The sequence below is a fragment of the Boeremia exigua genome (genome assembly GCF_020726555.1).
Source record: "Boeremia exigua strain MPI-SDFR-AT-0100 chromosome Unknown C7974scaffold_1, whole genome shotgun sequence".
Classification (NCBI taxonomy): Eukaryota; Fungi; Ascomycota; class Dothideomycetes; order Pleosporales; family Didymellaceae; genus Boeremia; species Boeremia exigua.
The window spans coordinates 278,656-294,057 of NW_025763518.1; the positions used below are offsets into that span (position 1 = coordinate 278,656).

Sequence of the window (15,402 nt, forward strand, 5' to 3'; positions counted from 1 at the left end):
GTCGCACTTGTCGCGATATCGGTCACAGGAGGAGATGGTTTTTACTCTGCTATCTGTTCCAAAATTCGAACCAATCGCTAGTATTGTTAATGTCGTTGTTGTTGCTGTTGTTGTTATAGCAGTAGTTGTTGTTGTTGTCTTCTAGAATGATACTTGGAAATCCCGTGGAGCCAAAGAAATATTGTTGATGCCCAGAGTAAAAGTCGTTGGTCAAATCATGACTGTAAAGTGCGCTATACATTTCGGTCTGGAGCGTATTTGGAGACACCGAAGTCCACGAAAGGCTGTTCTCCAGATTTGAAACGCCCCCCGAGTGATGACTATTGTCTCGCGTTGGGGATCTGCTTAGATCTTGCAACTCTGGTGCCTGGACTTGTGCAGAGACTTCGTCGGTATACAAAGGCTCCGGAGGATTCGCATCCGTGGACGTAGCATCGTGGGCAACATGTACTCTTTGCCGTTTCGCTTTGGACTGGACGCGACGACGAAGGTATTGACGTACTACTTCTGCACAGCGTTGCGAAGCCTTCAGAGGGATCTTTTCAAAGATCTCAACAGCATGCAAACATGCTGTATCATCCTCTGGGCTGAAGTCGTTCGATTGTGGCAGTAAGACCAGGATGGCTTGCAGAGTATAGAAAGTGTAGTAGCCCCAGCGCCTTAGCTCTGGAGCTCTTTCGAACGATCGATGAATATGCATGATCATGTCACGAGCGGCATCGAGACAGATTCTGCGGTGCATAGCCATCAATGGACAATCAGCAGCGCCAGAATCCAAATCAAATTTGGCGTTCACTGCGCCTCTCAGTAGTATAATGTTTCCTAAGTTAAAATCTGCTCTTGCGTTAACATGGCAAGCTTACGACCGCGACAATGATTTTACACATACGGATTCTGAGGCTACTTTGCTGTCTTGCTCTCCAGTCACGAAGGAAGGAGAGACTGGCGTCTCCACTATCAGGGATCTCGCTACTGTTGCTCTCAATGCTTAAGTAAGACGGTAAAGAGTCTCGCCAATGCTCGAGCTGTTGTCGCAACGACTCCCGCTCTTCTAAAAGCAAGACAGGCCGTTCTTCATGAATATCCGACTGATCTCAGGTCAGACTTGGTCCAGAAGTTCATAACTTTCGATCTTACCAGCTTCAATATCGTCCTTACAATCTTGGAGAATCTTGCCAGATGGGAGATGAAGACAACCTGTGCAAGATCTGTTCGCGACTCATGTGTAGCTGGTAGCTTTCTTGGTCAGCTTGACTTGCATATCTACCAGCTGACTTACTTGTACAGTTGGGTAATTCATTTCCATGTCCGAAGAACGCACTGACATAGGTCTGCCCGCGTCTAAACTGAGTTCGACTTCCTGTATATAGATCATCGCCCAAGTTCGCTTAGCTTCTTCCCTGTCAAATCCCAAAGTACGATGCAACGATTCGACATTCAGACCAATTGAGTATCCCAATCGCGCTGCAATGCCGTTAAGATTGTAAGCCACTAGGCATCTATTAGCTTGAGCACATCAAAGATTCCTTGAAGCCGGTGCTATAAGTACAATTTGGTTTAATCGCATGCTGCGCGTATGCTCCAAGAAATGTTGCTGCTTGAGCCAGATCCAGATTGCTCGCGTCCAGTAGACGCCCAAGCATGCTTTGTGCTTCGGCGAAGTACCAAGACGCCCATACGCAGCTGTCATCTTGATCATCTTCATATAGAGCGCCTAATGCCAAGATTGAATACAAAAGGCACACAAACTGTGGCCGATTGGGTTCTCCGGACGTTGCGAAGGTGAGTTGCTTGTCTCCAAATAGTCTCCGCAACGCATTGTACCTCGCCTTGAGATGCGCTTGATCCAGGATGGGCAGAAAGATGTGAATCGTGCGGAAGAAATTCTCAAGGTGCCTGTCAGCGACATGGACCTGAAGACGTCTATCACCACGCAAAGCATGTGGTGGAACAACGTAATCACAAAAGCTCGTGAGTTCATCCAAATCCAATGTCTTGTGAGCTGTATTAGGCGACTCCGGAGGACTCGAATCAAGCCTTCGCTTCTTGGATGGTGGGTCTATTGCTGCATCATTTCGATGGTCAAAAGTCTTTCCGAGTGTGGACGCTATCTGGAAAGTCGAGGTTCGACCTGATGCTGATAAGTTTTCACCTTGTGCACACTAATCTAAGACGTACCGTAATACTCAAAGCATCCGGTCTGCTGATTGAGTTTGACTATACCACGGGTCTGTGGGCGCAAAGCGAACAGCTGGGGCTTCGATGCTATTGCCGGTTGGCTGGAGGGAATTGTACTGCTGGTGCCTTGCTGACTCAACCTTTTCTCAATTTGATCGAGTCGCGCAAGAACAAGGTCAAGCCTCCTATACTTCTCAGCACATGCTTCTATGAAGCGCATGAGCTCACATACTCCGCAAGAGCCTCAGTTCCACCTGTTTTTTGTAAAGGTGCGATTGTGAAGTCGCATTGGAGACTTTTCTTTACACACTGGTTGCACGGCTGGAGACCATCACACTTCCAGGTCGTTAGCATCGGACACCGGGAGTCGCAGTTTGTTTCTTGCAAGTCGAAGCCAGTGCTTACTTTGATACGCTTGCCTCGACATCTTTCGCACGCCTCTACCGCCTTCTTACGCGCTACACCTCGCACCGTACTGTGAGCAACGAGATCTGCCATTAACTACTGCACTGGGATGGAAGTATTCGGATGAGGTCGCGTCCTCAACGTGCTCGGTCCAAGCCAAGCCAAGGTGTAGGCGTGCCGGAGTAGCGCCGCTTCCACCCCCGCAAACCCAACACCGTGCGAGTGCAAGCGGCAGGCCTGTGCATATGCGCGTTAAATAATACTAATTAAATATCACGGTCGCGACTGATTGGTTGATTGCTCTTGCTGGCCTGGCCAAAGCGCATTACCACGTCTCCGATGATAGTCAAGGGTGGGCTGCTGTGGCAAGTTGACAAGCACAGCATCGTACAACCAGCAGCCTATGTACATACTCGGTTGGTCAAAGCCCTGACATGGTCGTGGGCATTAGTCTCTGTTTCTGCGTGTCACTATTTTGAGAGCTCGCGACACATGAACAGAGACCACAAGGAATGTTGCCTAGACTGGAAGGACCAGACTTGTTCGCATCTTCCATGCAATGCACGCTAACCATCGAGGGAACGCTTCCGGACGTCGTCATCAACGATCCACAAGACCCAAGAAGATCATTGGTCTGACGAACTTTCTATCGCATTGAGTTTGTACAAAATCAGACCCTCTCCAGCGCGCCGCCTGAAGTCGCATGGGACATTGCGTACTGCGGAGGGTGGCCAAATCACACTCTTTTCGTTACCTCAAAAGACCTGGATCAGCAGATGCAAGGCAAAGTCCTGACCGCAGAAAGCGGCAAGCGACACTATAAAACATGTGGTATGCTGAATATTGCGCCTGATCCGTGGACGTCTTGGTCGGACTACATGGCGCAGCAGACGTTTGATATATCATAGCCAGACTGCAATGGCACGAGAGCGTGCCAGAACCATCTGCTCGCAGGTTTCATCGGATTGTCGATTTCTCGACTTAAGTATACGTCGCCCAACAGCGAATGCGTCTCAGAAACACAAGAGCAGCTCGCCCGCGCCCGTTTCTCCAAAGCCGCTCGCTGCTGGATCTCATACCGCTCCTATCGTCGAGATTGATGGAGCCTGTCATGTAGACATTATACCTACAACTCCCAGCGCATGCTAATCACGAGTCTTTCCATAATTGGCACAGAACACCACACTGGACTACCTCTTTCAAGCTATCTCCCAGCGCGATCAAGCACTCGTTTCGGTCCTGCACTTGGCCGCTTTTCAGTTTCCGTGTCTACGTATCCAAAGCTCAGAATACCGACTCCGCGGGACTTTTGTAACAGAGCTTGGATGCTGCGCACATGCGCTGCTGTGCACAGCGGCGTACCCCGGCGAGATTGTAGGGCGTGTTGGGAAGCGGGGAGCCCCTTACTAGTGATTACCTGCTCTTTCGTATTTCTTGCTTGGCTGGTATGTTGCAATCGAAGTTATCGTCCCATCGCAGCCACTCATACCTGGCCTTGGGGCATCCTTCGTACAGTGATGCCGAAGAAAGGCCCAACCCGGGCTCTAGAAAATCAGTGTATTGGGCGCGGGAGCTTCCATGCATATTTACTCAATCGGAATATTTGTGTTGTGCTAACATGTCTTGCTGTCGAGGGCAGTGCTGTGGTTCTTGCTTCAAACTGTGGTGTGTAAGTGGCTGTGTTTTTCGCGACGTGTCTGCGAGCCAGAGTATACATATACTTGACCATGTTCCGGTCGGCAGTCGCATGTCGGCAGTCGCGTATCCGACTCATACACACCGCCGCACTACCTTGGCATCGTCTGTTTCTAGTAGAAAGTAGATTTTATTGGTGGAAGGGTGGGGCCGGGGACGTGCGCGGAGGTAATATGTGTATAGTGGTTAATTAGCGGCGAGCAGGGATGGGTTGAGATGGCAATGTCAGTGAGATTGGGGGAGATTTTACTGTTATAATCATGATCTTGCTGGTTTTCTTTCCGTCGTCGCATTGTTCCATTCGTTACGCAAATACTCGCCGTCATGTCCAGGAATTCCGTAACTTTTGTGGTGGCTCTTGTAGCACTGACAGGCTCGTCCTTGGCAAAGGATATCTACGTCTCGCCGACTGGTACTGGTGCTGGTACTGCGGCGGCGCCGTATGGATCTATCCAAGCTGCTGTGAATGCGGCGGTGGCGGGAGATAACATTCTTCTCAGGGCTGGGACGTACAAGGTATGCCAGTATATCGAGACTAGAGATCCAGCTGACAGTTGCAGCCAACGACCAACATCCAGATCACCAAGAGCGGCACAGCTACCGCTCCCATCACACTCCGTTCCTTCGAGAATGAACAAGTGATTCTTGACGGAGAGGACTTACCAGGCACCCCTTACGCTCTCGACGCCTCCCTCCCCAACAAAGAACGCGGCATCCTCCACATTGAGAACGCGAACTACTGGCGTTTCTACCACCTCACCCTCATCAACGGGCCCTACGGCGTCTACGCCCGCACCGCCTCCCACAACACCTACGACCTGCTCGTCACGCACGACAACTACGAGACGGGCTTCCAGCTCGAAGGCGTCTCCGCCAACAATACCGTCACAAACCTCGACTCGTACCGCAACCGCGACCCACGCAAGAACGGTGAGAGCGCCGACGGCTTCGCCTGCAAATCCGGGTCCGGAACGGGCAACGTGCTGCGCAACGCGCGCCTCTGGGACAACGTAGACGACGGTCTCGATCTGTTCATGTTCGCGGACGCCGTCACGCTGGACGAAGTGTACGCGTGGGGCAACGGAGTGAACCGATGGGGCTTCTCGTCGTTCAACGGCGACGGCAACGGTTTCAAGCTCGGAATCACCGGGAACCCGCCCGCGAACCACATCGTGCGCAACTCGATCGCGTTCGCGAATGCCAAGAAGGGGTTCATTGATAACGGAAACCCAGGCGCGTTGCAGGTGAGCCGGAACACGGCGTGGGCGAACGGGGATGTGGGGTTCAATTTCCGCAGTTCGTCGTCGAGGGTTAGTGCGAATATCGCTGCGGTGAACGTGGGCTCGGCTCAGGTGTCGCTTGTGTCGACTGTAGTGGCGACCGGGAACTCGTGGCAATCGGGGACCTGGTCGAACTCGACCTTCAAGAGCGTGGATCCGAGTGTGTTGAAGGGGCCGAGGGGTGCAGATGGAAGGGTTGTGGCGAGTGACTTCTTGATTCCGGTATCTGGTGCTGCTATTGGGGCGACCACGCGGGCTCGTGTCTGAAAGCGGATTTCGCGTGGTTTGGGCAGGGCTGGGTGCGTTTTTGTTGACTTGGTTGACCGCACGTCTGTATCTACTGTTTGTTCTCGTTCTGGTTGGATCCAGTCGTCTCGCTGTAGCAGTGGTTCGCTGTGTGTGTTGTCATTACTGTATATACTTCTTCCTACTGTATATACTTCTTCCGACCTCTCTTCGCAGCTCTTGGGGACTTCGTCTGTGTCGCCAAATGAAACATTCTTCCTAGATTCTTCAATCAAAACCAAGACAACAATACTGTGATAGAAGCCATGTCCATCTGCTATAAGTCGTGTGTCCATCTCTTTTTATAGATCAGCTTGCCAAACTGTTGCTACTCGACAGTACTCTCTTTGAAGGATTCCATGGGTTTCCGAATCTATCGCGACAGGCGAGACTCTGGGCTCTGGTTACACATCTGCTCGGCCTCCGCTAAGGCGCTTGTCAGGAAGCTACTGACACATGACGGGGATCATTTGTACAGATCAGTGGTGTACCTATATGTTGTTGTGAGACGGATTTTGGTGGCACTTGGTTCTCCCCACGCTCAGAAGGGCGTTCCGCGCGAATGCCAAGCCACCCCACGATGCACACGTATGTAGCGCGACCAATAGCAACTTCTTGCAACACACGCCCACATGCCTAGGTATTGCCCTTTGCGCTCACTGTCACCATACAAGAAGTAGCCTCTGAACTGATGTCACATATAACGCGTGTCCATGTTGGGGCGGGGTGCATGCATGGTGCAGCACAGCCGTCAACTGCTCAACGAGGCTGATGTGAGCTGCGCCCCTCATCGTGAACCTGGTCAACTGCATGCCCTGAATACAACTACAGGAATGCTCTCTCGCATACGTACTGACTGAATCATGGATCCACTCAGTGTCACGGCTAGCATTATCGCTATCCTGCAACTAACCGCGAAAGTCGGCGAGGCATTAGGCGATGCAACAGACGCCTCGACGGACCGTAGCCAGTTCACAGCCGATCTATCGAACCTGTCAAGTCTGCTTGTCAGCTTGTTAACTCGTCTAGAAGAAGGCTCCAACGACCCATGGCACGCGAACGTCAGGCGACTGGGCGGCAAGGATGGAATTATCTCTCAGTACCGTGTTGCGTTGGAACAACTGAAGGATAAGATATCTGATGCACATCGGATACAGAAACTGGCGAAGACGATACTCTGGAAACACATCAAAGGCGATGCTGAGCGCATTCTATCAAGGGTAGAGCGACTGAAGTCGCTAGTGCTTATAGCCCTTGAAATGGACCATTTGTTCGTGTCCCTCTAGGTATGGATTGTTGATAAAGTTGACAAAAATAGCAAGCTATCCCAGAGCATTAGGAGCCGCATCGATTCCCTTCGGGACGACACTAAACCATTGAGAAAGGGAGTTGATGCCCTACAGCTGGACCGGGAACGTCAGAAGCACCGCCGAATCATGGACTGGCTATCTTCAGATGACTTACCAGCTCAACATGCAGACTTCATTTCTCGCAGGCAAGCAGATACTGGACTGTGGTTTCTGGACTCGCCCCAGTTCACCGAGTGGGTCCATGGCGCAGGCCAGACGCTGTTCTGCCCTGGCATTCCTGGGGCTGGCAAAACAATGATGGCTGCAATCGCAGTGGATCATCTCCAAAGCACAGTGCAAGCTCCTGACGTAGGTGTCACGTATCTGTACTGCAACTACACAACGCAGGCAGATCAAACGACTTCTAGTTTGCTCGCTGCTATTCTGAGACAACTTGTACAGGATCGGCCATCGCTTATGCAGCCCATATCGGATCTGTACGAACACCATTCGGGGCGCAAAACCAAACTTTCGTTGGGCGAAACAGTTGGGGCTTTACGATCTGTGCTCGGTCACTACGCCAAAGTGTACATTGTTATAGACGCTCTAGACGAATGTCAAGGGCGAGATGGTACACGGAACAAGCTGCTAAGCTTTTGCCGAGATCTGCAACAGCAAACAGTTCTGCGTCTTATGGCTACATCACGACACATATCTGACATAGTAGAGAAGTTCGACGGCACGCCTCAGTTAGAGGTGCGCGCGAGCGACGCAGATGTAAAACGATATGTAGTCGGCAAGATTGACCAGCTTGCCAAATGCATCCAACGCGACGACGAACTACAGGGACTTGTTCAGAACAAGGTCGCGGGAGCAGTGGATGGAATGTGAGTTATTCATGTATTGTGATGGAGTGTTGTTACTCATGAGTCTCCTAGGTTCCTGCTTGCCCGCCTCCACGTCGATTCGCTTGCCGATAAGAGAACCAAAGCCAAAGTCATCTCGGCGCTGAACAACCTGTCCAAGGGCGATGAGGCGCTCAATGATGCGTACAGCGAGACAATTGTGAGGATAGATGGCCAACTACGTCAAGACGGCATCCTAGCGAAGAGAGTCCTTTCATGGATCTCGTATGCAAAGCGGCCACTGACTACAGCAGAAATCTGCCATGCCTTGGCAGTAGAATCAGATGATGACGAATTCAATTCAGACAACATTCCAGATACTGAGGACATCCTATCTGTGTGTGCTGGTCTTGTCACAGTCGACGGAGGGAGTCAGGTAATTCGCCTTGTGCACTACACAGCCCAAGACTACCTGGAAAGCATACGAGAGACGTGGATCCCCCACGCCCGGTACGAAATTGCGTCTGTATGTCTCACGTACCTCTGCTTAGTCAGTGATAAATGCACGACCTCTCACAAGCTCACAAGCCTGTCTCAAGAGTTCGGATTCATAAGGTACGCTGCCCAATATTTGCATCACCATATAGCTCCTGTAGAAGAAGAGATATGCGACCGGTCGATGGATCTGTTCCAGGACAGTAAACGCGCATTTTCTGTTCTTCACATTAGAGCGGTATACAATCCCGTATGGTACGGCCCACACGAAGAGCAGTCAACAGGCCTCCATCTATCGGCATCACTTGGGTTGCTGCGTATATCCAAAGAGCTTCTTTCCCGTGCTGAGAAAGAGAACATGGAAATTGCGGATGCCAGAAACAGAGAGGGTCGGACGCCGTTGATGTATGCGATCGAGTCCGGCAGCAAAAGCTTGGTTGAGCTTCTGCTCAGCACTGGCAAGGTGGATGTGGATGCGAGGGATAGATACGGACGTACGCCACTTATGCGAGCAGCCCATCACGGCCAAAAGGACACGGCGGAGCTACTACTTATCAATGGAAATGTAGATGTGAACGCGAGGAATCGGAATGGAGACACACCTCTATCGATGGCAGTAATAGGGGGATACAGTGAAATGGTAGAGCTGTTGCTTCGCACCGGCAAGGTAGATGTTAATACGAAGGATGAGGAAGGAGACACACCTCTAACAAAGGCAGCAGTAAGAGGATATATCGAGATAATTGAGCTGCTGTTCAACGCTGGCGCTGAGGCGGAGGATAGCGAGGAGACATAGTTTGTAGGCACACTGTTGGCTCATGCGAGCCCTCAATACCGAGATCTCTCCATATCAGTACCATGTAGCCACTCTAGAAGAAGAGTTCATGACCAAACCTTCATGTTTCAGGTCATACACATGTGAATCTGGATGAACCGGTAACTGTACAAAGTGCATGCGATCACCTCTTCCCTGCATAGGATGAATGCTTTTATACCGAGATAGTGGCGAGGGAGGGCCTTCATCTGATCCTATGGATCTGGATCGACGGGCTGTGGGACGAGAACGTGGATGGCTATTATCTGTCTGCTTAGCTGGGTACTTGCTGCACAAGATAACTGGGTCTGGGTAACGTACAGTATAGCAGGGGTAAGTAATCAATGTAAATCCTTAGATATTCTCCTTCTAGCAGCACCTTTCCGCAAGTAATAGTAAAGCACACTAGACTAAACAATGAAGTGCTAACATTAAATCTGAAATATTTTGTGCACCTCTATAGGCCAAGTTTTGTTAACAGCTGGGTGCTGCGAAGTCTTGTGACACATTGACTACTTACCCCTGACATACTGTGTACGTTCCTGGGTCGACCTAATACACTCAGGCATATTTGAAGAGTCTATTAGCACTTCTGTAGTATCGGAAAATGAAAGGTCATGTATCGCAATTCTCAGCGACAAGCTGTAAGCCAGTATTACCGGAATTTGCTCAGACGTTATGAACAGACCTGCTCCAGCACGGACATTACTTGAGAAGCGAAGACACACTCCACTACAAGTCTCGTCAGGCGTTGACATCCGAACTGCCACGATTGAAGTCCCGAAAGCGTATCCCATATTGCCTCCACTCCACGATCAGAACGCATGGTATGTATACAGCGTACATCGCCGCGGAGAAGGATGCAGACTCGCCGGCAGGTACCGGAAAGACGAAGTGGGTCCGACGACGAGAAATGTACATACCCAGCTGCGATCAAGTCGGAGTACGTACAAAAGCACCCACCTGCACCCACCTTCATTCATTTCGCACAAAAGGCGTCGGAGGGAGGCAACCGAATCTACACGCCCACACCCACACTTCGATCTTCACCACTATATATCCAGACAACACAACCCAGCACACAAACCCCTCATGGAGTTTTGCACTGACAATGCCGGCCATTAGGGACAAGGCGGATAAAAGCACTGCGTACGGGTATATCCAGGCTGTGTCTGGATCTGGCGGCGCGACGGTTTCATGTTTACGTCGGATCTGGGGCGGGGCGGACCGTGCGCCACTGCTGTGGAGGTGTGGAGGGAAGGCGTGGCGAGGCGGGATCGTGCGGCGGGGAAACGAGGGAGGGGTGTGAGAGCGAGGTGTTGGCATGCTGGTTGGTGTTGTGGGTGTGCGAGAGGGCTTGGTGTTGACAGGCATGTAGCGAATCACGGCGCGGGATAGGTAGACCTGCAGGTGGTTTGGCTCAACGAAGAAGTGTAGATTATAGAAATATCCCGTCTGCTCCTGCGAGCCTGCGATCTAAACGTGACGCTAAGAGGTGCAAAACGTATGCGAATGTAAATGTAAATGTAAATGTGAATGTGAATGTACAAGAGCGAAGCGAACTGAAGCTGTAAAAGTGCGAGCGAGACCGTGGCTGCGATCAACGCGCGCGAGAAGGCAACTGTGAAAGGAGGTGGAGACACAAAGTACAATTCCAGCCTACCCTACCATACCCTGCCCTACTCATAAGAACCGAAGAACCGTAGACCCGAAGAATCCAGCACCGCGCTCGCTAAAATGCCAATGAATGAAATGCAAAAAAGAAGTGGAAGAAGAGTGCGAACATCCGATCGACGCTCTCAGCATCTATTTGTGCTGGAGTCCGTGTGCTGCAGAGGGCGCGCTCACTCGCCTTGCTTCTCCTTCGGCGTGCTGGGGAATGAGAAGTCGATTGGGCTTGGCGGCGGCGCGGCGGTCTCGCCGTACACGATGGAGCGCTGCTGCGAGGGCGATGCGGCGGCCTTGACTGTGAAGGCGGCGCTGACGTCGTGACCGAACGAGGCGTTGGTCAGGATGGAGAGGCGCTGGCGCGGGTTGAGGGTTGCGGAAGGCATTGTGTGTCGTTTTAATCGTGTGAGATTAAAAGATGATAAGTGAAAGTGATGGTGTTGAGCAAGCTTTTATGCTTTTGACTTCAACGAAGGTTTGTTTTGTGTCGGGTAAGACAGAATTCCTGATCTTGGAACTAGTATGGAACAGAGGGAACTGGCGACGAACTCGGTTTCGCGGGCAATGCGACTATATAGACCGGAGTTGAGCTGGGATAGATCGTCGCAATGATGCAGGCTGAAGTGGCAAGTCGTGTCGTCGGCGAAAGGCGCAAACACGGTCTGAGTTGTCTCGGGCTCGGAAAATAAATGTCTTCGCTGGCAGTATTGGCGGAGCGGAAACAGGCTGCTTATGACCCGAGGCTGAGGTGTACTATATGCTACGAGCCAGAAATGGGAGCTGTGAGGGGTGAGTCAGACTAATATCGAATGCGTGGGATGGACACAGGGCTAGCGATGTATGCATGGGAGTGTGTTGGCACTGCGAACCAGATGCCAGGGCGGGTGGTAAGCGAATGGCGGAGATGCCGGATTGGTGATAAGTTTAGAGAGGGCTGCAGGTGAGGCTTACTTGATTTTCTAGGCGGTTCCAACAAACGTAAGGGAAGGGAAACGTGTGTTGGTTGGGCGAAGCGACGAGCGAATGGTTTAACGTTTTGGAAGCGAGGGTTACAAGGCTCGAGCCAGAACGTGGGAGTGTTTAGACAGATTGCGTCAAGGAGAGTCGATAAGCACCGCTTATATATAGCGCAGGGGCTATGTAATAGACTACTCAGTTGGAAGAAGCTGGTTGTGAGAGGTGCTTTGTGCTTTGGGAATGACGGCGCCGCAAGGGGAAGCTCTTGTCTTATACTTTTCACCGCCGAATCCTGACTCGCAGGGTTGGGCTGTTGCGTCGGGATGCAAAGACGCTTTGAGCGAAAATAAAAGTGTATCAGCTTTCAAAAGCGCCGGAGCGAACGGGGAAGCGGACGGCTGCGCTCCTTGCTTTGATCCGTTGTTGCACACGGGGAGCAGGTCCCACCGCACGGTCAAACCTTCCAGGAGTAAATTTAAAGGCGTCTGGGGTTCCTCTCACACTCGACTTCAGACACATGCTTGTTCAGTCGGAAGCGGCATGAAATGGCCGGCTGCCGTATGCAGTGATCCCCACGTATGTCTTTATCGAGTCCTTGCTGATGAGCGCGTTATCGCAGACGGGGTACCTAATGGCTAAGGTTGACGGGCCCGCGCATGGCGTCAATATCGCTGCGTCTGACTGACGTGGGACATGCTCCTTGGATTTTTTCAAGTAGGACGACAAATCGAGCCGTGGTGTGCCGGACGGAGGACAAATCATTCTCTGACCGCTTCTCGATCGTGTTCATTCCATCATCCCACGCCACGCGTGGCTTGCGGCATTGGGGTGGGGAAAAGTGGGTCACGGATGCATTCCCCGGACCCGGCTGCATGGGGCTAATATTTCAAACAAGGCGTCTGGAACTGCACCGATGAGACTCACGGAGGCCTTCCGCTGGGATTGAAGACAGCGCCAACAGCTGCGTGATGATACGTTGAGGTGAAATTGGACAAACTCTTGAAGCTGGATGGTACTTCACAATAGGCAGCTGCAGCAGATTCTGTGCAAGCTTTGTGCACGGTGGCGCAACGCGATTAGGATTGTTCCTGCAATGAGGCTTCGAGAAGGACATTAGAAGGGCGCTCGAGCCCAGGCTCCGATACCTCCGGAAAAGAACCATGTCGCTCGTCGTCGGCTGCTGGCACGACAGACTCTGGAGAAACCGGCAAATACCCGCTTGATGATGTGATCTGTCACTGACCCTCCTGTGCTGGATCTAACGCGCCGCTCGCCCAAACATGGTGCATGGTCACAGCTTGGCGCCACCAGTGCGCCTCATCCTAGGCCGCACGTCATGCTGCTTGAGACAACACTACGAGAGACAGCGCTACGCACTGTCTGCAGCCTCACGCTCCTTGGGCGAATCGTCTGACCGTTGTTCTAGCTGCGGGACGCGTTGCTGAACCTTTGTGGGCGCGAGACCGCCGTCGGTTACTCCTTCCAGACACCGCCCCGCCCGCTTCTGTCGTACAACGCCGAGCCGAGAGAAACTTTGTACTCGTGCGATTTGTCTCGACTTCAAGTAGGTAAAAGCGGTGGGCTTTGTTTGTCACAAAATAACAATATTAGATCCCTGCCACGGCGTCTACAGTCATATATGGCACTTTGCGTTCGCATCGAGCTAGTAGCGTCCGCGCCTCTTAAAGGTTCTTTCCTCTCCGCATTGCCAGGGTACGCTCCATTGCCTCATCTGGGGAAGCCGCCCCTCCCCTGTCGTATAGGGCTGCCCTTTTCCGCATCTGTGGAGATTGCTATCGCAGCTCCGTGTGGTACAACGCGACGCGGTCTGTCGATCCGGACGTTGTTGAGATAGCCGTTGCTTCCGCCCAAAGCCAATCCGATGAGTAAAGGATCTTCGATGCAGCATCCAAGCTATGCACCTCGCCGCTGCTGTTTCATGGTCTTCTCACCGCTTTTTCTTCTAAGCGATGCTCCAGTGAAAGACCAGAAACTGTGTGTTGAGCGAGAGCAGCAATTACCCATTGGCTATCGCAACGGCGGCGGTTCCTGCAGAAGAGGATGGCCTGCGAGGTTGGTTGACAGCCAGCGAAGTGAACGCAACCAATTGGGGATGCAGCAAGCTTGGACTCGCTGTAGTTACACAACCTTACTCAACAACGCAGGCAAACTTCTCGGCTGCGCTCGCATCAAGGTTGTTCTTGTGCACTGCAGGCTCGATCGCGCATTTTGGCTATTCTGGTCCAGCATTTCAACATGCGCATGTTGCCATGCGGCGCCGCAGTACCTACTGGCTTTATGCAGCAAGTTGGGGTGTAATGTGAGCAAATGACTGCGGACCCAAAGATGAGAAAATATCAATGCCTGAGTAGCGTCCATAATGGGATGAGCGTTGCGATTGCGCTTGTCACGATAAGATCGGCAGATGCGTATCTCCGGCGGCTTCAGTCGCTCAAGTCACCAAAGGCTGCTAGATGATTATTTACGGCGCTGCTCATAGACACTTTGCTCGATGGCCTCTCGTTCAGCGGAGCAGATGCACACCGCCATTTCGAGCATGATTATCACTACTACCTATGGCTGCTCGGAGGATAACTCAGGCGATCTTCGCCACCCCGAATCATGGCTGTGTGGTTGCAACCAATGATGACATGGCGAGACCTTCGGAAAGCATATGGAGCGTATGTAAAGATGATCTCGATTATTCTCAGCCTATCGCTCATCCAGGCTTGGTGGTTCTAGAATTTGTCAATCCGAAATCGTCCTACAACTGATACCCGGCTTGTCCGCGTATCAGAAGTTCCGTATATATCTCACTTAATCCTGCAACCCTGCTGATTAAGCTGTAGCTGGTACGCAGTTCGAGGAGATTACAAGACTGGTAAGAACCTTGAGTGTATCTCTCACCATCTCAAATGTCTATGGCAAACCCAAGCGCTACAGAAGCAGCTTCATCTGAGTATCCTAGTGGTTACCGTCTGGCACCTCTTGCGCAACAGTGCTAGAGCCAGATCATTTGCATCACCATGAGTATCCGCGCACTGACATAAGCCATGAATGATTTTAGAATCGAATCGTAGGCGAAGAAAGTTAAGAACTCGGTCAAGGCGAGAATGTACAGATTTCGATTGACCAAACCGGACACTCAGTCCCACTACCCAGTCAGAAACCGGGCGAATTCTGCTGTCCTCTAGTAGAGAGAAGCTGCGTTGGATGCATTCAGATACATCAGAACTACAGCTCATATTGCAGTAGGCCACCTAATGACAGAGCTGTCCTTTCAACACACGCCATCATAGGTTGATATAGACAGAGCCCTCTTGTCAACATCTCGGAATCAGTCAACAGAGTAGACCTGAGTTTACTTCTTTGTTGCACATCCTGACCCTGCCCAGCAGATCACATGCACATCCGACAACCTGTACCTAGTGTCTGCTCGATCAAAACCTACAAGGCAGAATACAACGCGCATTCACGGTGAATATAAAGAC

At 51.6% G+C, this 15,402-nt stretch overlaps 5 protein-coding genes across 5 annotated transcripts; 3 read left to right on the forward strand and 2 right to left on the reverse strand.

Moving 5' to 3' along the window:
- Positions 1 to 4: 4 nt before the first annotated feature.
- C7974DRAFT_940 (fungal-specific transcription factor domain-containing protein) lies at positions 5 to 2,750 on the reverse strand. The gene is made up of 8 exons (XM_046147558.1): positions 2,584 to 2,750; positions 2,411 to 2,514; positions 2,179 to 2,363; positions 1,550 to 2,131; positions 1,280 to 1,491; positions 1,138 to 1,236; positions 890 to 1,088; positions 5 to 834 (listed from the first exon to the last, which is right to left on the reverse strand). The coding sequence occupies exons 1-8, from the start codon at positions 2,674 to 2,676 to the stop codon at positions 50 to 52; spliced, it is 2,259 nt and encodes a 752-aa protein (XP_046002324.1). The 5' UTR covers positions 2,677 to 2,750; the 3' UTR covers positions 5 to 49.
- A 1,852-nt stretch (positions 2,751 to 4,602) lies between these two features.
- On the forward strand, positions 4,603 to 5,825 carry C7974DRAFT_407308 (family 9 polysaccharide lyase; the record flags this gene model as incomplete). The annotated part of the gene is made up of 2 exons (XM_046143225.1): positions 4,603 to 4,794; positions 4,839 to 5,825. The coding sequence occupies 2 exons, from the start codon at positions 4,603 to 4,605 to the stop codon at positions 5,823 to 5,825; spliced, it is 1,179 nt and encodes a 392-aa protein (XP_046002325.1).
- Positions 5,826 to 6,663: 838 nt separating this feature from the next.
- C7974DRAFT_985 (uncharacterized protein) lies at positions 6,664 to 8,682 on the forward strand. Its single transcript, XM_046147659.1, has 4 exons — positions 6,664 to 7,113; positions 7,162 to 8,019; positions 8,071 to 8,503; positions 8,577 to 8,682. Exons 1-4 carry the CDS (start codon positions 6,707 to 6,709, stop codon positions 8,589 to 8,591), a joined length of 1,713 nt encoding a protein of 570 aa, XP_046002326.1. The 5' UTR covers positions 6,664 to 6,706; the 3' UTR covers positions 8,592 to 8,682.
- A 2,287-nt stretch (positions 8,683 to 10,969) lies between these two features.
- On the reverse strand, positions 10,970 to 11,340 carry C7974DRAFT_407310 (uncharacterized protein; the record flags this gene model as incomplete). Its single annotated transcript, XM_046143226.1, has 2 exons — positions 10,970 to 11,018; positions 11,135 to 11,340. The coding sequence occupies 2 exons, from the start codon at positions 11,338 to 11,340 to the stop codon at positions 10,970 to 10,972; spliced, it is 255 nt and encodes an 84-aa protein (XP_046002327.1).
- Positions 11,341 to 13,575: 2,235 nt separating this feature from the next.
- C7974DRAFT_1020 (uncharacterized protein) lies at positions 13,576 to 14,365 on the forward strand. Its single transcript, XM_046134854.1, has one exon. It carries the CDS (start codon positions 13,794 to 13,796, stop codon positions 14,241 to 14,243), a length of 450 nt encoding a protein of 149 aa, XP_046002328.1. The 5' UTR covers positions 13,576 to 13,793; the 3' UTR covers positions 14,244 to 14,365.
- Positions 14,366 to 15,402: the final 1,037 nt, after the last annotated feature.

What these genes read in the sequence shown, in the direction of transcription:
- C7974DRAFT_940 (XM_046147558.1), bottom strand. Translation starts at nt 2,676, where the DNA reads ATGGCAGATCTCGTTGCTCACAGTACGGTGCGAGGTGTAGCGCGTAAG. An exon ending in GTCGAGGCAAGCGTATCAAA is followed by an intron (nt 2,515 to 2,583) that starts GTAAGCACTGGC and finishes ACGACCTGGAAG; the next exon opens with TGTGATGGTCTCCAGCCGTG. An exon ending in CGGATGCTTTGAGTATTACG is followed by an intron (nt 2,132 to 2,178) that starts GTACGTCTTAGA and finishes TATCAGCATCAG; the next exon opens with GTCGAACCTCGACTTTCCAG.
- C7974DRAFT_985 (XM_046147659.1), top strand. Translation starts at nt 6,707, where the DNA reads ATGGATCCACTCAGTGTCACGGCTAGCATTATCGCTATCCTGCAACTA. An exon ending in GCCCTTGAAATGGACCATTT is followed by an intron (nt 7,114 to 7,161) that starts GTTCGTGTCCCT and finishes TGACAAAAATAG; the next exon opens with CAAGCTATCCCAGAGCATTA. An exon ending in GCGGGAGCAGTGGATGGAAT is followed by an intron (nt 8,020 to 8,070) that starts GTGAGTTATTCA and finishes TGAGTCTCCTAG; the next exon opens with GTTCCTGCTTGCCCGCCTCC.
- C7974DRAFT_1020 (XM_046134854.1), top strand. Translation starts at nt 13,794, where the DNA reads ATGAGTAAAGGATCTTCGATGCAGCATCCAAGCTATGCACCTCGCCGC.